Genomic DNA, 27,626 nt, shown 5'->3' on the forward strand with positions numbered 1-27,626 from the left:
GCCATTGGCCTATAGACACATGTTTGAGGTCTAATCAGCCCAAGAGTGTTTGTTGACCCGTAATTAACTTCTGCAAGTACACCACTGCATGTGGGGGATTCCTGGAATCTACATGTTAGTGCAAATGTCAATGAATTGTCCTTTTGTAAAAAGGAAGTGTATTTTTAAACCCCTCTGGGGACAATTTCTAGAGAAATTTTTGTTGTAAAGGAGTTCAGTTTTGAAACACGTGGAACTTTTGTTTTCCGATGTTTTAAATAAATAGCTGAACATTTTTTTAAAAAGACTTTTGAGTTTTGGCTTTTAAATGCATACTCAAACATATGCCCATGTATTCACATACATAAATACACTTGTGTGCTTTAACAGTTAAACCTGAAATCTATTCCATTAAAGATGGGATATTCTACATTCTGGGTTCTTTCAAGGAGTCTGTAATGTAAACACTTGATAATAAGAAAATAGGACAGGGTATGAGGTTAGTGCTTGAGTCGATGTGATTTAGCCAAACATTTTTTTGGTCATTAATCATAAATTTTGAATGAAGCTTCCCAAGTGAGATATCTCTATTCAAAATATTGAGCATGTTAACTCCCGTAGGAGAGAAAGATGAACAAGTCTCAGATTTAATGAAAGGAGCATTAACTAGTACGTGTGTAAGTAGCCTGGAATTCATCACAGATTCTCTGGAAATGTAATCATCAGTAATGTGTACAAAGACTGTTCCTTTAAAGATACAGTGTGTAGCGTGGGTTGCATGAACTACGGCTTGTCTTGATGTATTGTATAGAGTGGCAAACATTTTAACCTATTCTAGTTTTGTTCTTAGTAAAAAATAAACTTCTTCCACATTTTACAGGTACACTTTCACCGTTGTTCTCAGTTCTGCTTTGGATAGCAGTTGCAATCTGCACGTCTATGCTGTTTTTCTTCTCCAAGCCTGTGGGTATTCGGCCCTTTCTTGTGTCAATAATGCTCAGATCAATATATACAATAGGTCTTGGGCCTACGTTAATACTTCTTGGTGCAGCTAATGTAAGTACTTTACCTAGCTTTGTAGTGTTTCTGAATGAATTAAAAGCGTACTTACTATAAAATTGTGACTCTATGCTTTAATTCTGTTTCTACAGTAAATTCTAGTCCCTCGTGAGTCCAAATTAATCAGAGTTTAATTCTGTACCTTCTTTATTGATTTTTGAGAGAAAGAAAAAATGGCAAGTGAAAATTTGATATATTTAAGATGGTAGGATTTGGGGCATGACCCAGTTCTGCAATCAATTTAACCCAATCCAATTTTAATGCCTTCGGCATCCTATATGGGCAGCTATCGACAAAAATGACTCTGTGTGCCGCTGTTAACATCCTAAAGTGACTTCTGAATCATCCAAGAAAGATTAAATTATATTCAGTAGAATTTTCAAAGTGGGTACCTTTTATAAAATGACCAGAGGAAAAGGGTTGCTGTAAGAGAAAATATGAAATCGAGCTCTTATTGTGTGAACAAAACCTATTAACTTATGAAAGGTGTAAATGAGATTAACATTTTTTTCACTAAATTTTAAAATATTAGAATAAGGGAGCACATTTTAAAGCTTGAGCTAGGTAAGTTGAAAAGTAAGCCAGAGTATTATCACAGATAGCAGTAATTTTACCGAAGAGATAAAATTTTAAAGGGACTAGACAACTTTCTGTATGGCAGGGATATTAAGAAAAGGTAAATCACCAAGTTGATGAAAGAACAAGTTGCCAGGTAAGCAAATAAGTCTTGCTAATATTCTGCTGAATACCTAAGCACTTTCTATGTCTTTTAACTGGTTTTCTAACATAATGTCCTATATTCTGGTATCTGTGTATGGGCATTATCTCCCCAATATATTCCATAGTTCTTAAGAATAATAATTGATCATTCATTGTCTGGAACATCACTGATACCCAACAAGGATTTCTGTGGGAGTTTTTTGTTTGTTTATTTGTTTTTGTCTTTTGTCTTTTTAGGGCCACACCCATGGCATATGGAGGTTCCCAAGCAAGGAGTCGAATCAGAGTTGCAGCTGCTGGCCTACACCACAGCCATAGCAATGCCAGATCCGAGCTGCATCTGCCACCTACACCACAGCTCATGGCAGCACCGGATCCTTAACCCACTGAGTGAGGCCAGGAATCGAACCTGCATCCTCATGGATGCTAGTCAGGTTCATTTCCACTGAGCCATGATGGAAACTTCTCAACAAGGATTTCTTAAGTAAAATAGCTGATGAATGAATAGATGAATGAGTGAAAGATTATCCTTGTATTCTTATACATGTATAGTCCCTCACACATAAAAAATGCAGCAAATATTTATTGAAAATGAGTAAACAAAAGAGTCAGTCAAACTTTTGAGGATTATAAAGCTGAGCAAGTATGGTCCCTATTATATGGCCCCTATTACCTATGTTTCTGACCTCTATTATAATTCTTCAAAAATTGGACAAGGTATATAGGTCAGATATATCCATATCTATTTATCTATCATCTATCCATCTTAAACTAGAACAGTCACATAATCAAATTACCAATTACTCCTCAATGATTGTGAATAAAGGGACGTGTACTGTACATACATAGAGGCCTATCAGTAACGAATTCTGTACCAAATAATACTATTCTGTAAGTCTCTTAAGGGCTGAGCTTGTCACATTGATACGTTTAGTCTTGCCCAACTCCCCACCTCTCTCCCCCACTTTTTGCCACCTTAATACCTAGCGCTTATTTCAAAAATTGTTTACATGAACTTAACTTTTGGTGCTTTGGAAATAAGCTAATTTTGTAATATTTCCAACCAAGCAAATTAGGGACCCTTCATGAATTTATCTCATTTTTTCTAGGCCTATTACTGCATCTGGCTCATTAATTTTTCTTTAAAAAAATACATTGACTGTTGAACCAAATTATTTGAAGAAGCAAATAATATTTATAAACTGATAACTGATCCCCATTAAAACATTAATCCAAGTGAGAAAATCCAAATTTGATAAAATGAAATAATACCTAGATAGATTTGGATCAGAAATAATAGAATCTATTGGGTCTCATTATCTAACAGAAATTGATAATGATAGAGCATGCATGATTCTTGCCATCCAGAGGCTTCAAAACTGTATAAAGGGTTAATAAATAACATTTTAAAGTCTATTGGGAAAACCAAAAACATCGGGAGTATTTTTTTTTTCCCCCTCAGGCGGCAGGATAAAAAGATAACTTCTGCCTGGTTTGGTGAGAAGAGTTCCACCAAGAAATGCCTCTGCGTATGAGAGTCAAATTTTATATTTTAATTTCTTCATGAGAAGAAATATACATGGAGATAAAACTTTATTAACTGTGTGAATCTGTGGGTTCTCTAATAGCCATTGTAGCATAAAACACTTATTTGCACAGCCTCCAAATGATACATTGTGATCTGCCAGTCCAGGGCATTTTGACCAAAGAAAGTCATCAACTCTCATTTGGGACAAATTGAATGGAATAATTGTAATTTTGATATGATAGATATTGACAGAAGAGTTTTAGCTATAGTCTTGATGTTATATAGATTGAGAAAAGATGTTTTAACAAATAAACATTTACCTTAAAGTTTAACATAACAGTTCATTGCAGAATATCTATAGTTTATCATTTCCGAGGAGGTAGGAGGAAAAACAATAAATCAAATATGTTTGTAACTTGGATTTTAACATATTTACTAACTTAATTTACACTTAAAACTTTGCATTGTGTAATAGGTGGAACTATAATTGCTAAAATGATAGGGGGAGTTCCCATCATGGCTCAGCGGAAACAAATCTGACTAGCATTCATGAGGACGCGGGCTTGATCCCTGGTCTTACTCAGTGGGTTAAGGGCTGTGAGCTGTGGTGTAGGTTGAAGATGCGGCTTGGATCCCGCATTGCTGTGGCTATGGTGTAGGCCAGCAGCTATAACTCCAATTCAACTCCATATGCTGCGGGTGCAGCCCTAAAAAGACAAAAAAAAAAAAAAAGATAAAATGATAGGTATCAGAAACAAGAAAAAAATGTCTACCAACAACTTAAGCCTTAATGAGAATCAGAATTCCAGACCTTAGGCAAATAGCAAGCCTAATGTTGTTATTCTCATCAGTGAAATGAAGGTATTAAAGCCTAGTCTATCCTTACTGGGTTGCTGAGACGATCAGTTGGGAAGATTAGTGGTAAGATTTAGAAAAGAACAATGGCAGTGATAATGATACAATAGCAATAAAGGCTACCATTTACCAGGCCCCTAATATGCAAAGTTAGGATTTGATTGTAAAACGTGGCTGTTATGATCGTAAAAGTGTTTATATTTTAGTTCACAGAGACTTGTTTCTTTTCTAACTCAGTGTTTTTCACAGAGATAAGCAAATATAGAAAGTACCCCCCCCCTTTTTAACAAAAGGAATCAAGTGGGAGGAAAAAAATCTCAGTCTATGTTCTGAGTACTTAGTATTATCAGTTTCTGTTTATTATGATGCTTCATCTTGTCTTTACCAGTGTCTTAAAAGGCAGGTTTCATTTAGCTTGCAGCTAGCTTCTCTGTCTTGTCACAGGGGTTACCTTAATATTTGAGGTGTTTTTAAAAATTCATGGTTTTCTCTTGTGATAAAAGCATATCTCATAGAAACATATCTCATAACTCAGTACAGTTTTCTTTTCACTCTCTGCATTACATTTTTAGTACTGGTAATGGGGATTAACATAGTATTTTGGCAAATATTGACACATTTTTATCAGTTTGGGATCACTTCATATTTTTTCAAACCATTTAGCTTATTTGTAAGTCGCATGTTAATAACTAGAGTATTTCCAGTTGTATGGATGTTATGGAATTTACTTAACCATACCATTCACTTAACCATTACTTCTTACTTGTTTAGATTTTTAGATATTTTTAATAAATGATAATATAATAAGTACCTGTGAAAGATATATTTGGGGTTAAAACATTCATACTCGCTCTCTCTCTCTTTCACACACACACACATACCCTATTTTTCATATAATATGGTCACTGAATGCTTCTACTTCAGAAAACTGCCCCAGTGCTGGGAGAATACTAGCCTTTGATGCATTTACTATAATAAGAGACACTACCATTTACACCATCCTTGTTTACTGTACTACTGCGTTGGCAATTTAAAAGATTTCTTGGGTGATTTTGACTACATGACTAATTTGCCTTAGGCTTTAACTGTAGAACCTTATCCTGGCCAAGATGTAACCTCTCTGAAATGGAGACTTTTAAATCAAATAATCTCCTTTCCAGTAAGATGGTTAATGAATATATGGTAAGGTAGTTAACCTGTAGTTCAAGATAATAAATTTAATTTTACTTTTCAATAAACAGTAGAAAAAAATTTTTGTTTTGCTATCATTTGTTTCTGGAAAATAGGTCATGTTTTCCCATAGGAACAGTGTAAGATGGGGATAGAATCACTGATCAGGGATGTAAGACCAAATAAGACAAAAAGGATAGTATAAAGGCAGCTATAAATTTCTGTGATCACATAAAATAGCAAAATTTAAAAGGACACCACATAGAATTCTAGATCTATGAGGCACCATAAGGCTTATTAATTTATAGGCCTTTTATTTTAGAAATGAGAATACAGCATCCTATAGGGACCAGGAGGATTTACCAAACTAATTAGTGGTAGAGCCAAGACTGAAACCCTGATGGCCCAGCTTCTAATCCAGGGTCTTTCCGGTATGTTGCACTGTTTAAAAATTAAAAAGTACTGCAAAGACATATTAATAAAATATAAAGTATATGTGAAAATATTACTATACTATACAATTAATCTACCTACTAAAAAGCAATGACCTCGTGGAGTTTCCCTGTGGAACATCAGGTTAAGTATCTGGCTGTGGTGCAGGTCTGATCCCTGGCCTGGGAACTTCTCAGTGCCACAGGTGTGGCCAACAACAGCAAAAAGAATGAACTTGTTTTAGTATACATTAATTAACAAATGAACATTAATTTTGCTGTTTTAGAAGACTGTCCATACATCATTTGGACGATGTGTTACTTTTAAAAGGCTGGGCAGGGAGTTTACATTTTCCTCGCTCACTCACCACTTTTTCTCCCCACCTTCTCAGCATTTACCTCATTCTCAACAACAACAAAAAATATATCAGGGGCAGCTTTGAAGAATAGATGGAGAAAGGGAAAAATGTATGGGACGATTATGACCATTTGTATTGGTGTTTGTGTGCTAACTTGAGGGTCCTTCCAACACCAGGTCAGATGAGGATGGCCTTTTGACCACCTCGCCTAGTGCCAACACCCCCCACTTATTGCTGCCCACGTGGACCCTTGCCATAGAAGCCATGACTGCCTACGTAACAGTATTGGCAAATGAGAGACTGGCTAGACAGTGTCAAGTAAGTCATGACATGAAAAGGGAGAATGTGTTTGTAAGTTCTTCATTTCCATACATATTCCCAGCTTTCATGGAAAAAGCTCAATAAAATTAATTTGCAAACTTTAAGGTCATGGGGCAGAAAAAAAAAACACCATTCAAGTTCTTTCCTACCCAAATCATCTATCCTCGGACTTTTTTCTTCATGGTATGAGCACTTCAAAACAAAAAGACAACAGTTCCTACCTCTGATCTGTACAGGAATAGTTGGGTACCACTAGTAGTATTCACTCCACTCCCCGTAGAGGCTTAGTCAAGGGAACAGGAGCATATTCATCAACATCAAGCTCTAGGTCAAGGTTCAAAAAAATTAACCAGAAAACAAGCAAATCTTTGTTTTTCATGCAGAAGTGGCAGAGGCCTTTTAAAGCAGAAATATGTCCTTGCTTTTGCATTATTTGAGAACTGAAATGTATTGCTTGTTTTGAACACTTGAATTCAATGTATCACTTTTCCCCAGTATAGAGGACATAGAGTTTTCCTCCGTAATTTTTAGAGAAGTGGAGATAAAGGACACAGCATATAAACAGTTTGTCTTAAACATACCATCAATCCTTCTGAAAAGTCATAGTTTTAATTTTTAGCTTTATTTTCATAGCTTTTTTTTTTTTTTTTGTCTTTTTGCCATTTCTTGGGCCACTCCCATGGCATATGGAGGTTCCCAGGCTAGGGGTGGAATCAGAGCTATAGCTGCCGGCCTACGCCAGAGCCACAGCAACGCGGGATCCGAGCCGCGTCTGCAACCTACACCACAGCTCACAGCCATGCCGGATCCTTAACCCACTGAGCAAGGTCAGGGATCGAACCCCCAACTTCATGGTTCTTAGTCGGATTCGTTAACCACTGTGCCACGACGGGAACTCCTTCATAGCACTTCTTATTTCTGTTTCATATCAATGACTTTTTATAATATCAAACTTGCTTTTGGATAGTAAACAACAGACATCCTGAATACTGTAGCTATATTTAATAATAATGTACCCATATGATGATGAAAGACTAGTGAAATAAGACTTTCTATTTAACATTATTCAATTACTAACAAGATGAAAGAATTGATAATATCAGTTATTGAAAGGATAGTTAATTAACATGGAGCAAATTAGGAGAGGTTTGAACTTTTTAGCTGTTATGTTGTTGATTTGGTTTGGCTGTCTTCACAACATGTAATGGTAAATAAACCCTCTCATTTTACCTGCATCGATTTGGACTTGAGAAACTTGAAAGAAAAAGTTTTTCTAACCTTTTAAATTTTGCTTCTTCCTAAAGTGTTATACTTCTCCTGGTGTTATTTAAAATCACTCCATAAGGCAATTTTTTTCATGTACACTAAAAAAAACCCTCACGATGATATTGTAAAGAGCAAGCTGTTTCCCCAAATGAGGTTTGGACATATAAAGACAAATATAGTGCCATTAGAAAACTTAAAGAATTCGTGGTACGATTTGGAAGAACTAACTGAAATTTTGAAATCCGTAATGCTTTTCTTGATGATTAAGAAACAAAACTACTTTTCGGTTGATAGTGCAGTGATTTGAGAACCAAACATCTAGAACCAGTTTATGATAACCATGAGTTTATGATAACTGTGTTCTTTGGAAATTATTGCACGCGTTGTTGTTACGAAAGAACCTCAGTATAAATTTCTGTATTCTAAAATTATGCCACAAAAGGCAGTTTTAAATGTATTTTTAATATAAATACTCTACCAGGTTCTAAGCAAAATAAATACTCCAAAATGTTTACTGAATGATTACCATACATAGAGCTTAGAAAATACATGCAAGTATTATATTTATTTTAATCCTAGGTGGGTAGGTATATTTATATATTTATGTCTGTAGAATAAATTATATACAAAAATAATTTTTAATGGTTTACTTGTTTAAAATAATAGTAAAGTCTAGGATTAAAAAAATCAAAAACAGGAGTTCCCATCATGGCTCAATGGAAATGAATCTGACTAGCATCCATTAGGACACAGGTTTGATCCCTGGCCTCGCTCAGTGGGTTAATAAGGATCTGACTGGCATTGCTGTGAGCTGTCGTGTAGGTCACAGACATGGCTCGGATCTGGCATTGCTGTGGCTGTGTCATACGCTGGTGGCTACAGCTCCGATCAGACCCCTTGCCTGGGAACCTCCACATGCCACAGGTGCAACCCTAAAAAGACAAAAAAAAAAAAAAAGCGAAAGCAAATCTCTGGATATTTTGTTTCATTTACAGTGTAATAAAAACATTGCATGTATTACTTTTAATATGGAAAATATAATGAGTAGTATTTCAAGAATCATTGTACTAAGAGCTTCATATGCATTATGAATTATTTAATTCTTTGAAGAATTCTATAAGGTGGGAATTCCTTTATTCCAGTTTTTCAGAAGAAACAGTCAAGGTCTACAGCTGCATGGACTGGGTCAGATGACAGTAGTAGGATTTAAAGTCAGGTCTGTCTTGATGGCAGAGCTGGGACTCTTAGTCACTTTCCCGCCCATTCCCTGGAAGTGCAAAGAATACAAGTTTAAGCTGTATTGTGTTTATGTGCAGATTTGTAAGCAGTGCCAAAAAATTACAAAATGAGAAATCATCAAAGAAAGCCACAGTCTTTGTGAATAATAGGTTTTGTCAATGATCTGCTATTTTGAGTTTTAAGACAAATAAGACAGTAAAATCTAATCTTTCCTCCCTCTAGCTTTGTAATAAAATCGTATTTCTGGTGAGTTTTGTCGGAAATCGTGGCACATTCACCCGAGGGTACCGAGCGGTCATCCTGGACATGGCCTTTCTCTACCACGTAGCATATGTCCTGGTTTGCATGCTGGGCCTCTTTGTCCATGAATTCTTCTATAGCTTCCTGGTGAGTACATCTCTGTGGGGACAGGCACTGCTGAAAAAAATACACAATGCTGCTGCTGCTTATGCTTCTCCCTTTGATTGTTTTTTCTAAAGCAGGTCCTAACATTGAGGACAAATTACATTATTTTTAGAATTTCCTAGGAAAATCAAGCATTATTGTTACTTTTAGTCTTTTTCTCTGAGAAACCACATAGGTGGCACAATTCTTTGTTTCATACTCTCTGAGACCCACCTCGACCCAGGCTTCATATAACAGACTGCTTTGGCTATCAGCCAAAGCACACTTCCCTATACACTTAGAGATTTTTCAATAAGTAAAGGATTGTATTTTCTTGGTATTGAATTCATTGTATTTATAATACCAAGCATTTTGTGCCTCTTTAGAATGGCATATAAATAAAGTGAGGGGGAAAGCCAGATTAGCAAAAAAAAACAATGAGTTGTTTTAAGGACAGTCTTCTTTTTTGTTTTTGTTTGTTTGTTTGTTTTCTTTTTAGGGCCACACCTGCAGCCTATGAAAGTTCCCAGACTAGGGTTTGAATCAAAGCTGCAGAGGCCGCCTAGGCCACAGTCATAGCAACACCGGATCTGAGCCACCTCTGTAACCTATGCTGCAGCTTCGCGGCAATGCCGGATCCTTAGCCCACTGAGCAACGCCAGGGATGGAACCCACATCCTCATGGGCACTATGTCGGGTTCTTAACCTCCTGAGCCACAACAGGAACTCCAAGGACAGTCTTTTAGTTTGAGATTTAGTATGTCGTTGTGGAGCTTATCGACAAATTTCTATTCATTAAATGGATCTTCAGATTTCTTCTAGAGTAGTAGGAACTTTTGGTTGTGGTTTTGGTTTTTTGCTGGCTTTCAGTTTTCCTTCCCACATATGTATTCTATAGCCATTAACCAGGGGAGGGTCAATATAAATATATGATAATATTTTGAAACTTAGAGCCGGGTTAGCATCCTGATGCCATCAGAGCAATTTATCTATATCATCAGCTCATAGCTGGTCTGCAGTGGAGACCTAAAAACAAGTTGGAGATGTGAAAATATTATGCTGACCCAGTTTGCTTGGGTCATGAGAGACAAGTCCATTGCCTCCTGCTTCTCTGTTGTCTAGTGCACCCATGTAGGAAGATTGAATCAGAAGCTAATTTTCGGTTTTCCCTCAAACTCTTGAAAGAGCCCCAGTGAAGAGAGGATTTGTCCCTTAGGTTTTGATACAAAATTGTCTTCCTAATTTTTTTTGTCTGTTTAGGGAATCTGAATGAATTCCTTCTCTGCTCTGATTCACCATAAAAATTCCATTTTTGAAAGTCTGCCTCTAATATGTATAGTCCTATTATACCCAGCACTTGCCCCTGACTGTAATACGTAATGTTCATTATAATGTTTTTGTGCTTCAACCTGCTTGTCTATGAAATGGTTAGCGATAGTATGAGAGACTAGTAATGTCAAGATCCAGTAAAGAAACGATATGAAAAAACACGTGAAATGATATGTATTAAATAACAATAAATCATTGTTAAGGAAAGTTTTTTGACATAATAAAGTTTATGAACAATTATATGACTATTAATAGTAATGTAACTTTTAATTTATGTTAACCTTATTTTCTAGTTGTATTTTCCTCTTTTATCTTTCAAATATTATGATACTGATTGATGCTAATTGGTTTTCGTTGGACTGGTTTTTATAAAAAGGGTATAGTGCATTTTCATGTTCAGAGTGCTAGAAGGAAATGGTAATAGACATAATGCCAAGATAGTATTTAAATGTATTTTAAAACATTTTTTTTGTTGTCTTTTTAGGGCCGCACCTATGGCATATTGAAGTTCCCAGGCTAGGGGTTAAATCGGATCTGTAGCTGCTGGCGTACACCACAGCCACAGCAATGCAGGATCCATTCGAGCCGACCTACACCACAGCTCATGGCAATGGTGGATCCTTAAACCACTGAGTGAGGCCAGGGGTCAAACCCATGTCCTCATGGATATTAGTTGGGTTCATTACTGCTGAGCCATGAAGGGCTCCTAAAAAATTTTTTGTTTTAAAAATGTGTATAAAATGCATCCCCAGTTATATCCACAAATGCCAATCCTTTAACCAGTAATAAAAACAATACTCTAGGGAGTTCCTGTTGTGGTTCAGTGGGTTAAGAACCTGGCATAGTATCCATGAAGATGCAGGTGCAATCCCTGGCCTCACTCAATCAGTTAAGGATCTGGCAATTGCCACAAGCTGTGTTGTAGACCACAGATGCGTGTCCAATCCAGTGTTGCTGTGGCTGTGGCTGTGGTGTAGACTGGCAGCTGCTGCTCAGCTCTGATTTGACCCGTAGTTTGGTAACTTCCATATGCTGCATATGCTGTAGGTGTGGCCCTGAAAAGAAAAAAAAAAAAAAAAACCCACACTCTAGATTTTCTTTTCAGAAATAAACAAAAGGAACCATTCACTTGTCCAATGTCAATTCCTTTGCATTCTTAAGATTCCATGGATATCAGAAATACGCAATTTTTCTGATATTGGGGCCCAGAAATATGAATTTTTAGCAGGTATCCCATAGGCTTTTGAAAACTTTCAGAAACTATGCAGAAATGAGCTGGAACCCATTGCCAGACCTTTTCTTTTTCTTTTTTTTTGTCTTTTTTTTTTTTTTTTGTCTTTTTGCTATTTCTTTGGGCCGCTCCCGCGGCATATAGAGGTTCCCAGGCTAGGGGTTGAATCGGAGCTGTAGCCACCGGCCTATGCCAGAGCCACAGCAACGCGGGATCCGAGCCGCGTCTGCAACCTACACCACAGCTCACGGCAACGCCAGATCGTTAACCCACTGAGCAAGGGCAGGGACCGAACCTGCAACCTCATGGTTCCTAGTCGGATTCGTTAACCACTGCGCCACGACGGGAACTCCCAGACCTTTTCTTTAAGCCACTATTCAGCTGAGAGCAAATCTCCCCTCTGTTCAACTAAGTGTTGAATTTGTGTTACTTAATTTGAGTTTACAGAAGACTATGAACTTTGTTTCTAAAGACTGTAGCTCCCGTCAAGATATAAACAGCAAAATAAACGTATTATTTTTATTTGACCATAATAAAATATCAGTGTCCTAAGGTGAGCAAACAAATTAGTATATTGACCGCAACTCTTTGCAAGACTACAATTAAATTGGAAAGTAATTTTATAAGCCTCAGTAATCAGAAAAACAGAGTACAAGGCCCTGGTGTTTCTGAAAGGATGAATGACACGGATAATTAATCGTTTGAACCAGTTCGGAAATTCTAATCATTGCCCACAGATAGCAGAAGACAAACTCTAATTATTCCCAAATCAAAAATATTATTCATTTCCAAACAGATATTTATGGCTTCTTTAAAATACATGTTAGTTTGCTGCTTTTAACCAGCTTTTGATAATAAAACATGTGCTTGCTAAAGTATAATTTCAACTTTGTAATATAGCAATAAATAAAATTGTTCTTCAAGTTGACTGCAGATAGCAGAGAGCTAGGTTCTTGACTAGTGCATAGATTTTCTACTACTGAACACAAAATGGAAAATAACCCATTAGAGGAAGTAAGTTAACATGTGTGTGTTGTATTTTTGTTTATACTTCTGTTTCTAAAAGTATATACTAAAGTAGTAGGTTTTGCCCTCGTTATAATGTTTAAGAAAGGAGTTCGCATTTCTCAGATGTTTTTAAATTTCATAACTTTTCTATTATAGTGGGCTCATCAAATTGAATTCTTGTCATTTCACCTCGAATCCCTTGATTAAACAATGCTTTGAATGAATCTGTCAATTATTCATCACTTAGGTGAACCTACTTTAGCATTCTCACTTTAGCCATTTTACATATTCCAGAACCAACTGCAGAATATCACTAAGGCTAAAAAATAGGGAATCAGTAGCTCAGTTGGTTATGTATAATAATTTTTCTAAATTCAAGTTTGAAACTGTGCTCTTTCCAGGTCTTAAAAAAATGGATATTATATTGGTTACAAAACCAACAAATGCACATTTTATGTGATGTCAGAGTTATCTTTATTGGGAAATAGCCTATTAATGCATTCCAACTCAAGAATAAATGGATATTTAGGGTCATTTTTAAGGTTTTATTTATATTGTTATTCTTTCACAGTAAACTGAAAAGGCCTGCATTTGTATTTTTAATTACATTTATATTTATTCACCTTTTGCTTATTGCATTTTTTGTTTGTTTTGCTTTTTTTTGTTTATTTTTGTAGCTCTTTGATTTGGTATATAGAGAAGAGACTCTGCTCAATGTCATCAAAAGTGTCACACGGAATGGACGTTCCATTATTCTAACTGCGGTCCTTGCCCTCATCCTTGTCTACCTGTTTTCCATTATTGGGTTCCTTTTTCTGAAGGATGACTTCACTATGGAGGTGGATAGGCTGAAAAACAGAACTCCTACTACAGGTATTGCTGTTACCAGTAAATGAGCTTCCTCTGACGGTGGCTCTGACTTGTACAGAGCTTGTTGAGAGGATCATGGATAAACACTATTGGAGGCAATCTTTCCATTCATTCCTTTGAAAACATGTTCTTGTTCACTAAGATCTCATGAATGTGGAATACCCGTAGGCTGTATATTAGCTGACAATGTGTATAGGAAAATCCTTATACAAGAAACGTCACCTAAGCTCAGTCTCAATACAAAGGTTTCAGGTGTTGACTATACTCCAGGAGGTGGTCAATAATTTCAGTGCAGGGTAATAGCTCTGGGATTCTTTTCCTTCTCTTTCCCCTGCCTCCCCTAAGAACATCCAGCATTATTCACAACCATTATTTCTTACGTGTTTACTCACAGTACATTATATTACACTTAAATAATTGAAAATTATAAATGCTTTGATATGGGAACTATCAGATACTCAGAAAATTTGGTGTTGAAAAAGTGCTCAAAATATTGTCGGTAAGGGACTCAGCCCACCAGGATGTGGCTGTCAGAATTTCTGTGTGCTGTTGATTTTTGTTATATGACTGGTTTGGCAGCACCATTTACACTCGCTGTGATTCTTTCCAACTTACTTTGGATTTTTTGTTTATTATATTCCCTAATGGTTTCTTTTTTCCCCCTTTTTGGCCTTTCATTGTTTTGGTTAAATTTTGTTCTTATTCTTTTTCCGCGTCTCCTGCTTTGTTGAATGGACCTCATAGTTCCGCACTTTGCTGATAATTTCTCTGGGTGATTCCACTGCCTATGGGTTGTGGGAATGGAAAGCACAAAATGACTCTCTTTCTTCAAACCATCAAATTTAAAAGCAGAATTTAATTACTGGTGCTTTTAGAATATGGGATGATTAAATGGCATTTATATCTGTTACTCCATCTAAGTGATTAAAGCACAGAATAGAAACATGTAGATTGAAAGTTATTAAACTTGAGACTGATTTTTAGACCTAGGTGTTAGTCTTTATTCACAGACACTTTGTATATTTTCTGTTACTGGGCTTTCTTATTCTTCCTTAAATATTACTTTGTCCAGAATTTTATAAGGGTAAGTATTTGAAGGAAAAGCTTATATATATATATATATATAAATCCCACCAAACTTCGCTTGTACCAAACTACCTGTGAATCATAAACTATCCGTTTTCAAAAAATCTTTGTTTTAACCATTTACTAGGCATGATCACATTGAGTTATTCAGTATAGAGTCTGATCTGAATCATCGTAATTTCTGAATTCAAATGTGTGCAGTCATTATTGTTTTATGAATCTCATTGTAAGTAATTTTAATTGTGCATTTCAAGATATATGTTAATTATATTATATTTCCCTTAGAATTATAAAAGTCTTCTTTCCTTTTTTTTATAAAATAGGCAATACTGAAACTAAAATGTCAAGATCTTCATAAAAATGTTTATGCATATCTATATAAAAAGCTGTTAAATGAGAGAAAGCATTTGTAAATACTAGGAAAATATAGCATACAAAATAGCTAACAAAGTCAAACTCTTGATTCTTCATAGATTGAGAGTTTTTGTTTCATAGAGAGCATTGTGGAAGAAGCAATCATATTTTCATAATATTTTAACTTTTCCATGAAGTTCTTTATTATAAGATTCTGTTATTATTTTATTTTATCACCTTTTTCATGGTTCTTTTTAATTTTTTTAAATTTCTTGGAGTATGGTTGTCTTACAGTCTTGTGTTAGCTTCAACTGTGCAGCAAATCAGTTATCATATACACATATCCATTCTTTCTCAAATTCTTTTCCCATATTGGAGAATATTGAGTAGATGGCCCTGTGCTATAGGTCCTTGTTAGTTATATATTTTATATATAGTAGTGTGTATGTTATTCTCATTCTCCTAATTTATCCCTCCTCCCCCCTCCATGTTTCCCCTTTGGTCACTATAAGTTTGATTTTGAACTGTTTCTGTTTTGTAAGTAAGTTCTTTTGTATCATTTTTATTAGATCCACATATAAGTGATATCATATATTTGTCTTTATCTGTCTTACTTTACTTAGCATGATAATGTAATATTTTAAATTTAATTTCTAGTGCCATTTATGTCTGTTGATACATAGCATAAAATTTATTCTTTCAGTTATTGAACACTATTTTCTCGCAAAGTTGAGTGAAATTATCAAAGATAACACACCTAAGTACCAAGTGAAATTTAGAGTTTACAGGTTCACAATTCTTCCATGAATGTGAAAAAATCAAGGAGCAAGAGAGGAGGTTGAGGTTCAGAGGTGAATGGCAGGAGCATCACAGGTGCATATGACAGCAGAGGGCCCATGATTTGCAATTGCCCTTGGGAATTTAGGACAATGAAGATCCTACCTCTGGCATCAGTGGAATCTGGCTCTATAGATGCAGGAGCCTGCACTTGACACTGTTCAGGGGAATCCTTGTCTTGGAAAAGCCCAAGGAGTTAGAGAGAAGGTTGTGTTGACAAGTAGAGGTGCCAGTGTCTCTCCCACTGTGTCTTTTCCCCCACCACCAGTGCTGCCTCCCTGTTTCTCACCCACATTTCCTTTCTCCAGAATTCTGCCAAAACCTCCCTTGTGGCTTCCCTACCCTCAGCCTCTCTTCTGCCTGGCCAAGTCATTCACCCCAGCCACAGCACTAATTCTGTGACTCCTGGGCTGGAAACCTTTGTTGGGACCTCGGGTAGCTGTGTAATGTTTGTTTTAAAATAATTAGCCTGTTTCTCGTTTTATATTCTTACCTCTTTTGTCAAAGATTAATTGAACCTAGGTGTTTGGGTTTATTTCTGGGGTCTCTATAATGTTCCATTGATCAGTATGTCTATTTTCATACCAGTACCACACTGTTTCGATTGTGTAGCTTTGTAAATTGGTACCACCACTGTGGAAAACAGAGAGAAAGACAAGTATTATATGATATCACTTACATGTGGAATGTAAAATATGGCATAATGAGCCTATCTACAAAATAGAGACAAACTCACAGACATAGAGAACAGATTTGTGGTTGCCAAGGTAGAGAGGGGAGGCAGTGGGACGGACTAAGTTTGGGGTTAGTAGATGCAGACTATTACATTTAGAATAGATAAGCAATGAAGTCCTACTGTACAGAACAGGGAACTATATCAAATCTCTTCCACATGATGGAAGATAATATAAGAAAAGGAATGTGTGTGTGTTTGTGTAAACATATGTGTATTATATGTATATGATGTGACTGGTTCACTTTTCTGTACAGCAGAAATTGGCACAACATTGTAAATCAACTATAGTTTTTAAAAAAAGAAAAGTCATATGCCTAGAAGCTCTGCCTGATCTGTGCCTTTTCTGGTCTCTGTGCCTTTTGCCATACTGATGGTACCTGGAATTGCCCCTTTTCTCCCTACCTCATCATCCTGTGTGTATATCCTGTTTCCTCTAGATGGGATCCTTCTTGAAAATGCCTTCTGTTTTTTCCTTTCTAGAACTCATTTCTCCCTCTCCTAATGCACTACCTCGCTTTCCTCTAATCCACTTCCTCCATTCTGCTATATTTCTGTCTCTACCTCTCTGTGCTCCCTAACTGATTGGGGGTTCTCTGAAGCCCTGACTTTGAGCCCTCAGAGCCTAGCACGGAGCACGAAGTCAGTAAGTATTTATTCATTAAGGGAATGGCACCAGGGAACATGCAGAAACCCCACCTCTCTCCCTCTCTGGCGACCTGATGCTCCCTCCATACCCATAATACACCTGTCGTTTCCTCCAGGCTGTCGTGGTCGGGGTGCAGAGAGAGACGGAGATAAAACCTGTGGCTTCCCTTCACCATGAACTCCAGCTCTCTATCTCCAGGACTTGTGTCAGTGGCACCCCCAAGCCTGGTCCCTCTCCTCATGCCATGTCTTAACTCCAGCCACCATTTGCCTGTTCTGCCCTCATCTCATCAAATGACCAGACTAACCTTGATGGGGTGCTGCCCTAAAGCACACTTGAGTATTTCTTCAGCCCTTTGTATATAAAGATGAATTTAGGAGTTCCCGTCATGGCTTAGCAGAAATGAATTTGACTAGTCCAGAGGATGCAGGTTTAATCCCTGCCTTGCTCGGTAGGTTAAGGATTTGACATTGCCCTGAGCTGTGGTGTAGATTGGCGACGCGACTCGGATCTGGCTTTGCTGTGGCTGTAGTGTAGACTGGAAGCTTCAGCTGTGATTGGACCCCTAGCCTGGGAACCTCCATGTGCCATGAGTGCAGCCCTAAAAAGAAAAAAAAAAAAAAAGAACTTAATCCTCTCCCTCCATTTTCTAGACTTTCCTTGGTGGCTCTTTGTGAAAAATAGGTTTGAGAGGAATGAACTTCTAACTTTGTATTTGTTACCAACCACACACTTTTTTTCTTTTTTTCTTTTTTTTTTTTTTTTTCTGGCCACACCCATGGCATATAGAAGTTCCCAGGCCAGGGATCGAATCTGAGCTGCAGCTGTGACCTACACCACAGCTGCATCCACACCGGATCCTTAACCCATTGTACTGGGCCAGGGATCAGACCTGTGCCACCTCAGAGACACTACCACTGAATCCTTAGCCCACTGCACCACCATGGGAACTCTAATCACACCTTTTCATATAAACCTTTTTTTTCACGGATAAGAAGTTTGCTATTTTCTATACCATCTAGGCCAGGGAGAGAGGTGGGAGGCCAGAAAATGGATGGATCCTTGGTCACTAAGGAAGAAAAGAAAGGTCCAGAACAGGGATCTGGCAGCAGATTCTCACTTCCCTGAGATGTTCTATGTCCTGTTCCCTGGAGCCCATACTTGACTGTGAGAAATGCCACCTCTTGCCAGCTCTACCTTGACCAGTGCCTGAGAGCTCAGGGCCGCCAGCTGCACTGGGGAACGTGTCTCTGGCATTTCCAAGCCAGAGCCCTGAATGTCTTTGGCCATGGGAACATCATTACCCAGGGTGATTAGGGCCGGCAGTATTATTAATACTTTCTCTTAGCCACTTAAAAAAAAATACAGGAAAAACTTTCAGTGGGTTGGCCCAGGAACTTATTCTCTGTTTATAAAATTGGCAAAACAGTGTTCAGAGTTCCAAACTAACTTAAGCAAAAACTTTAAGAACACAGCCAGTTTGGATTAATAAATCTTTTTTATTTATATGCCCCCGTAACTGTTTGTTTCTTGTCATTACGTATTCGTCTCTATACCTGGTTTCACTATGTGTTCTCAGGTGGCAGTGCAGTTCCTACTATGACTTTAACTTCAGCAATGATGGGGACATGTGAAAAGGACAACTGTTCACCCACGATACCGGCTTCAAATTCAGGTCTGTAAAAAGGGCTCCACGACAGCGCCATACTTCTGAAGTTATGTTTATTTGAGAAATGTTATTACTGCTTAGATAACTGCTCTAAGAACTTTGTGATGAGTCGAAATAGAAGAATGGAGGGTAAAAGAACTGAAAAGTTTCCAACTAGAAGAAGGATTTTCACACCCATCATTTTGTATGCTCGTCCCTGTTCCTCATACTACTTCTTTTCCTGAGAATTTATCCTGTTTACCCTGTGGTATGTGCCGTTGAAAATCCCATTGCCGTAGTGCAAAACCATACACACTAAGCCAGATGCTCTCAACTGTACAGCCTTTAACAAGAATGTATTACCTTTAACACAAGAATCCATCCTTTAACAAAGAATGGAAAAGCATAGGTTTAGAACTCGAAAGACTTAATTATAATTTCTCACCTACCACTTTCTAGATCTATGCTTTGGCTATGTTATGCACGTCTTGGACTTTGTTCAGATAGCTTGTCCAGAAAGAGAGGAAGGAAGGAAGAGAGGGAGGGAGGAAGATGATGGATAGATAGATAGATAGATAGATAGATAGATAGATAGATAGATAGATAGGTACGGCATATGATACTTTCCCTTCCTCCAAAGGAACAAATGGACTCATGCATATGAAAAGAATTCTTTTAACTCTAAATTGTTCTCTTAGGATGTGGCAGGAATTTGGAAACTATGGCATATGTGAAACTTAATGAGCTATAGAATGAATTAGTGATCTGTTTCTAGAAACAGCAAAGATTTAGGGAGCATGTGTCTTTAGCAATTTCAAGATGTATAGATATATAGATATACACACTCACATATATACACACACACACACGTATATACACACATGCATATACATACACACACACACACACACACACACAATTAGACTCAGAGAAAATGAGGTAAGCAAGAATTAAGCCCAGGGTAAGGATGGATTTCCCCACTTCCATCTGGATGCACACTGTCTGGTCATAATGATGGGGCCTTTTCCCCAAGTTGCTTGTTTCATGTTCTGTGACCTAAAGGGAGAATTAAATGCATGAATATGTTCCATCCCAATATCCTGGCCACTCTAGGCAGGCAGTGTGGGCAGCTGCCAAGACTTTTTCCCTCCCTGACCACCTGGAGACCCAGTTCAGACCTACAAACCACAAACCAGCTCATTCTCTACTTGTGTAGCTTCATTCTGCTCTGCAGTTCCTAAAATCCCGTGCCATGCATCCTCTGGCTTATCCACCTCCAACTTCTTCAGCCTCCCTCACATATCACTGTGGTGACTATTCATATAACATTCCAAGGCAAGAAGCCGAGCAGTACTCTCTTATTCAGGATAGTGCAATGTATAGTCACATCATACTCTTGAACCCTGTTTGAGGACTACACTGCCATTCTTCACTGGTTCAGCTGTCAAGCCATGAATGCCTATCCTCTATTCACATAATTGGGAATTTGGGCATTCAAGTATAAGACCATGCATTGATTTCTCTATTTTTCTGCCAACCCATAATCCAGGGCTGTCGCAGAATGTCCTGTGAATAGATAAGGAGTTTTTTGACCAGGTGATTTCTAGGTTCCGGGCTCCTTTCAGTTCTTACATATCATTAGGTTCCTGGTGTCTTTATGGATCCCAGTTCTCTTAAGCAATGTATTCATTCTCTTTCATGTCATCCGCAAGTTTGGTGAGCTCCCAAACAAGGGCTGGCAAACTTGGCCTATGGGGAAATCTAAATTGTCACCTCTTTCTGTACCGCCCCTGGGCTAGGAATGGTTGTAACTTTTTTTGTCTTGTTGTGTTTGAAGAGAAAGATGCAGTGGAGACTATCTGTGACCCACAAAGCCTAAACTATTTGCCATCTGGCTCTTTACAGAAGAAAAATTTCCTCTCTTAATTCCTTCAGTATTTTCACTATCTCCCTTTTGAACTCAATGTCTGTCAGACTGCAGGGGTCTGTTTCATTATTGACTGCTTTAGTTGAATTCTCCTGTTCCTTTAACTGGGAATGTTTCTGACCTTCTTCATTTTGCTTGTGTATGGCACAAATGCACCTTTGCACAGAAAAGAAAATCATGGACTTGGGGAAGGGGGAGGGAGTGGGATGGATTGGGAGCTTGGGGTTAATAGATGCAAACTATTGCTTTTGGAATGGATTAGCAATGAGATCCTGCTGTGTAGCACTGGGAACTATGTCTGGTCACTTATGATGGAGCATGATAATAGGAGAAAAAAGAATGTATAAATGTATGTGTAATTGGGTCACCATGCTGTACAGTAGAAAAAAAATGTATTGGGGAAATAACAATAATTTTTTTTAAAAGAAAAAAATTTATAAACCTCTATAAGATTTTCATTAAAAGTGCTAGAAATGCTGCAGGGGGACAGTGCTAAGGACAGAGTCCTTTGGTACATGGCCACCAGAAACATGCTTTCACATTGCTGTAGTCGCATTTCGTGCATTATTCACTCACGAATAAATCTTCCTTAAGTAAACTGCCATTTAGTCCACGTTCCTCCATCTTTTAAAAAAATACATCAGGAGGCTCCTTCTCAGAATCTCCTTGCCAAAGTCCAGATACATAATGTCTGCCATATTCCCAATTTGAGGTTAGTCTGAACCCACACTGGCTTCTCTTGATCCTGACTCCTTCCCATACTGTCCCTTTAATGACATCTTATATGGGGGATCAGCGTCAATCTCATTTGTCGGCAGAGTTTGTCATAATCTCAAATTCAGGCCAACGGGTGTTTCTTTCCTCTTACCATTATCCACGATTCAAAAAAATCACAGAGAGCTATTTCAAAAACTTAGACATAGTTCCAGTGGCTGGGTAAAATTAAATAGCTCTTTGAAGTTCCCGTCGTGGCTCAGCAGTAACTAACTAGTATCCATGAAGATGCAGAGGTTTGATCCCTGGCCTCGCTCAGTGGGTTAAGGATCCCGAGTTCCGTGAACTGTGGTATAGGTCACAGACACAGCCTGGATCCCGCATGGCTGTGGTGTAGGCCAGCAGCTGCAGCTCCAATTCAAACCCTAGCCTGGGAACTTCCATATGCTGCAGATGTGGTTCTAAAAAGCAAAAAAAAAAAAAAAGCTCTTAGAATCTTTTGGCCATCTTGAACATGAATTTATTGTCATCAGTACTTGTTGTTCCCTTTTTAATTCAACATTCTTTCTCCTCAATGGAGTATGAAAACTAACGTTAGAAAATTTGCTTGCTTGTTGGCACAAGTATGTTAACAACATGATCCCAAGTATAGTAATCCTTTTCCTGCCTTGCTCTTTTATCTCTGAGTATTACTTTTAAATGCTTTCCTTTTTGTTTTACAAAACAAATATGCTGTAACCGTGGTTTGATTTTAAGAACAAAATAGTGAGTTGCCAGTGAACCACCAAAAAAGCTAGTGTTCCTCCTGCCAGAGTCTACCAAGGCGACTGACCCAAAGGGCCCAGCACAACAACTGATCCAGTGGTACTTATCCATCACTCAGCGTCCAGAAGCTCTTAAGGTGCAGTGCGGGAGCTACTGGAGGCCACACTTCACAAATGAGTTCCTCCAGGTCACACACAGTGTGCACATATCCCACAATGTGGCTACCCAGCTCTGTGCAAGTCTGCCAGTCTTAGGTTTTGTGCCTTTCCCCAGGCATTGTCATTGATGCTCAACCAGAATGCCAGTGTAATTGTTTCACACGTTTTTACTGATTGTGCCATTCTGCTCTTAACATTTCACAAAATGAGCTGAGTATTTTTATAGAGTAGGAAATTGATTCAGTTCAGTACAAATCCTCAGTGATAATGATGATAATATTAATAAGTATAAAATCTTTGTATCCATTCACTCATACAGCGATTGTTATCTGGCCTCTCCTAGGGGCCAGCCATCATGCTAGGTTATTCATGACATTGTTGACTATAAAAAAAAAAAAAAAATTCTGGCCATTATGGAATTTATAAAATAGGGAAGCATGAAAAGTTACAAAATATGGTTCTGCAGATGGTGCTGTGATAGGTAATCACAGGAGAGCCTGGCTGACTAACGGAGACACCCTTCTGGGGAGGGATTATTTAAACTGAGATTTAGAGGATGAAAGGGGGCCAGTCTATCTAAGAGGAAGGAGACGTGTATTCTGGGCAGGGGGGACATGAGGGAAGGCCCTGAGGCATGCTGATGGATAGATAGATGCTACTAAGTATTCTCATATTATAAGTAAAAACACTGAAGGACAGAGGCCTTAAGATCACAGCCAGTAAATCAACCTAGATCTTTGATTCCAAGACCTATGCTCCAGTCTTCTAAATTTTATTGCCTCCCACTTAAAGGATTAATCACTATAAATGATTTCTTCCCTAATCAAAATTTAGAGATGGTTAAAATTCTTTCTATCGTATTGCCTTGCCCCTAGAATGGTTGGATAGAATTTCTTTAGGCATATTGTTTTCTGAAGGCAATTTCTCTAAAAAATAAATACTTTTTTATCCTAACTGCAGTTGACTCCCTCCCTCTCCCCCCTGCCCTGGGGACATTTGGCAACGTCTGGAGACATTTTTGGTTGTCATAACTCTGGGAGGTGTTCTACCAGCATCTAGTGAGCAGGGGCCAGGAAGGGTGCTAAACACCCTCTGGTGCACAGGACAGCCCCTGCCCCCCGCCCCCTGAAGAATGATCCAGTCCCACATGTATGTAGGGTTGAGTTTGAATCACCAAGACTGTTTGGATGTTGGTTTATAGCTCTGAATGCAAACACATTAAGAGGCTCCCCATACTTTTACTTAATTCATTACACAAAGAACAGAACTTTCCTTTTCTCTGTTGGTAAACAGGGACAATTCTTCCAGGAATATTACCCCAGGGGCAAAGGCGCCATTTCTTTTCTCTCTTCTTTTTTTTTTTTCCTGCTTTTTAGGGCCATACCACCTGCGCTGTGACATATGGAAGTTCCCAGGCTAGGGGTCTAGGGGCCTGGGGATCAAAATCGGAACTGTAGCTGCTGGCCGACACCACAGCAACAGCAACTCGGGCTGGGTCTGCGATCTACACCACAGCTCAGAGCAAAGCTGGATCCTTAACCAATTGAGCAAGGCCAGGGATCCACCCCCCATCCTCTTGGATGCTAGTTGGATTTGTTTCTGCAGAGCCACAACAGGAACTCCAAGGCTCCATTTCTTTAGGCTTGATCTGAGCTGGGAGAGGCAGGTGTGATTTTGCAGGGTAAAGTCCCAGACTAGAGAAGAAGGGATCCTGGAGGGATTTCAGCCCTGGAGGTGTGACAAAGACTCTGGTGGGAGCCAGAGATGGTGGCAGTAGCTTTTCACAGTTAGGCATCATTCCTAAATCAGTGTTAAAAACTGCAGGAAGGCCTGTTTTAATCTACTCTTTCTTCTGTGCCCCTTTTACATTCGACAGGGTAAGTGTTAAATTCCATGTGATTGAAAATTCTGTAAATTTGATCTCGTAGCCCTTGCCGCTTTTCAAATTTGGCCACGTGTTTAACCGCAAAGGTAGAATGAAAACCAGAACCTGGTGTTTGTCGTGCAGCATGTGGCTTTCAGATTTAAAAATAACTTTTCTGTGTCAATACCAGGATGAAATTTTAATTTGCAGGCCCTAGTGTGCATTCGTGAAGGCCTTGGTTTGTTACCTAGTGGACAACAGGTCCCTACAACAAAAGGGCCGGATGCACACAGTAGCATGATTACAAGCCTGGCAGTAAGTGGGAGGCAGGGCAGTCAGCTCCTGAGGATGCTCCAGCAGATGCAGGTAGGGTCATCATCCCAGAGGCATTGAATTCTCATGGCAACTGGCAGTTAGGGGAGAATAAAAACACCTTGATTTCATTTGCTGCAAACCTCCTGGACTTCCTAGACAAAAATATTCTCTATAAGAAAAAAAAATATCCAAACTGAGATAGTAGAAGAAAAAAGAATGCATATATAATATATAATATATACATCATATATTATATTATATATGCACATATATGCATATATAATATATACATTATATATTATATATGCACATATGTGCATATATTATATATAATATATAAAGAATGCATGTATATATCCAAGCTGAGATAGTAGAAGAAAAAAGAATGCATTTATATATAATATATACATTATATATAATATATGCACATATATGCATATATTATATATAAAATATATAAAGAATGCATATGTATATATGCATTCTTTTTCTTCTACTATCTCAGTTTGGATTTTTTTTTCTCATTCTTTTTCTTCTACTATCTTCCATCAGTGTTTTCTTGTCTTCTTATCTTATAAATATAAAAGTCATCTTAGGTTTGTTCCTTATCTTCATTGAAATACCAGGCATCTAGTTCCTTCTTCCTAATAGTCTATTTCTGTGGTCTAATGGGACCATCCTTTCTCAAGCCGCCCCTGACACATAATGTTGTCATCTCCTTTATGCCCACAGGCCCGTCAGCTCCCATTCATTGATCCTTTCCATTCTCACTGCCATTACTCTGGTTGAGGCGTATAACACAGCATGCCTGAATTATGGCAACTCCTAAGTGCTCTTTCTACCTCCAGTCATTCTCTCTTCTTCAGTACCACCACCACATCACCCACTATATCAGCATTAGACTACTTGTCAGAAATCACTGCTTTGAATATTTCCTCCCCTTCTCCCAACTTAAGACGTCCTCAATGCTCCATTGCCTGCCAAGGAAAGTCCACACTCTCCCTAGAGCTTTTCAAAGACCTCCTAGTTTATCTCCCAGCCTTATCTCATACTCCTCTAGGTACTGGTATTATTGGCTCTTCATCACATAAACAAAAAATTTTTTTTAACTCTGGGGCTCTCTGCCATGCCATGTGAAATGCTTGTCTACTGCTGTCTTAGTCCATTGAATAGTGAAGGCAAACTCAGAGTCTGTATTAATTATAGGAACTCCCCTCTCATTCTTAGTATTAAAAATTCTCTCTTCTGATCTCTTTGCACTATTGTGGCTTTTATCGTGTGTTAATTTGTCTTGTTATTTAAGTGCATGTTTTATCTCGTATTGTTTTGCCAGCTAGATGGTAAATTGTTCCTGTTTAAAATTCTCCAGCGGTTCCCCATAGCTCTCAGGATAAAGTTTAAACCCTTTAGCTGGTATATGATTCTCTCCATCGTCTAGCTTTTACCTGCTTCTCTTCTTACAGCTCCCTGACTCATCCGCATACCTCAAAGGTTCATCCATTCCAGTCCACCCATTCCCCAAACCCTTCCATCTTCCCACCTGTATTTCTAGCTTCTAGCCAGGGACTCTTGAAACAGTGCAATGAGGCAGGTTTGGCATGGGAAAAGCCAGCTGGTTATGTAGGTAGGTCTCCACAAGGTGGCATCTACTTCGGCAAACTCACCATGACTCAGGGCCTGGCTTTGAGCCCAAAAGGCCTGGGAACTTGGCTTACCATATTCTGAGTAGATCCATCTCACAAAGGTAGAACCTTATTAACCAAGCCCATAGAGGCTACTATATACAACCAGCATGCCCAAGCTGGCATTGACTTTGACCTGCAGTCTCCTCTCCCAGTTTACATGCCACACAGGAAGCCAATTGTCATTATATATTTGCAGTCAGTCTATTTTATTTCACAATGGCTAATCACATGAATTTTGTGTGGATTTTACTAGTTCACTTCTTAAAGAACAACCAACCTTACTTCTGAATTACTGGGGAGAAATGGGAACACTTTCCTGCAGCTTCTATGAACTAATTAATCTGGCACTTAATTCATTTTTAGTAAACATTGGTGTCAAATGACCAGGTAGCTGCCGATTAAATACATGAATGTGGATCCTGCCACTAGATAGAAGATTGTTAGATTGAAAGTCCAAACATAGCAAAGTAGTGCATTACTAGAAAACCATATTTCTTTTCTTAAAATTTTATTGAAAAATAGTTGATTTACAATGTAGTGTTAGTTTCTGGTATATAGCAAAATGATTCATGTATTTATAGTTTTTCATATTCTTTTCCATTATGGTTTATCAAAGGATATTGAATATAGCTCCCTGTGCTGTGCAGTAGGACCTTATTTATCCATCCCACATATAATAGTTTACCTCTGCTAATCCTAAACTCACAGTCCTTTCCCCGGCAAGCCCTTGACAACCACAAGCCTGTTCTCTGTCTGTGAGTTTGTTTCTGTTCTGTAGCTATATTCATTTATGTCGTACTTTAGATTGCACATATAAATGATCTTATATGGTATTTGTCTTTCTTTGTCTGACTCACTTCACTCAGCATGATAACCTCTAGGTCCATCCATGTTGCTATAAGTGGCATTATCTCATCTTTTTTTTTTTACGGCTACGTAACATTCCATTGTATATATGTACCACATCTTCTTTATCTATTCCCCTGTCGATGTATATTTAGCTTGCTTCATGTCTTGGCTATTGTAAATAGTGCTGCAGTGAACATTGGGGTGCATGTATCTTTCCAAATAATGGTTTTCTCTGGATAGATACCCAGGAGTGGGATGGCTGGATCACATGGCAACTCAATTTTATTTTTTTG

The 27,626-nt window shown here is 38.2% G+C and overlaps 1 protein-coding gene across 1 annotated transcript in view; it reads left to right on the plus strand.

Moving 5' to 3' along the window:
• Positions 1-27,626, plus strand: part of ITPR2 (inositol 1,4,5-trisphosphate receptor type 2) — a 520,896-nt gene that overhangs the window by 429,814 nt on the left and 63,456 nt on the right. Inside the window, exons 49-52 of the mRNA XM_047787348.1 lie at positions 860-1,035; positions 9,150-9,314; positions 13,557-13,752; positions 18,988-19,083. Coding sequence (XP_047643304.1) covers positions 860-1,035; positions 9,150-9,314; positions 13,557-13,752; positions 18,988-19,083 — 633 coding nt within the window. The remainder of the gene's footprint in view (positions 1-859; positions 1,036-9,149; positions 9,315-13,556; positions 13,753-18,987; positions 19,084-27,626) is intronic.

The sequence above is a fragment of the Phacochoerus africanus genome, chromosome 7 (assembly GCF_016906955.1).
Source record: "Phacochoerus africanus isolate WHEZ1 chromosome 7, ROS_Pafr_v1, whole genome shotgun sequence".
Lineage (NCBI taxonomy): Eukaryota > Metazoa > Chordata > Mammalia > Artiodactyla > Suidae > Phacochoerus > Phacochoerus africanus.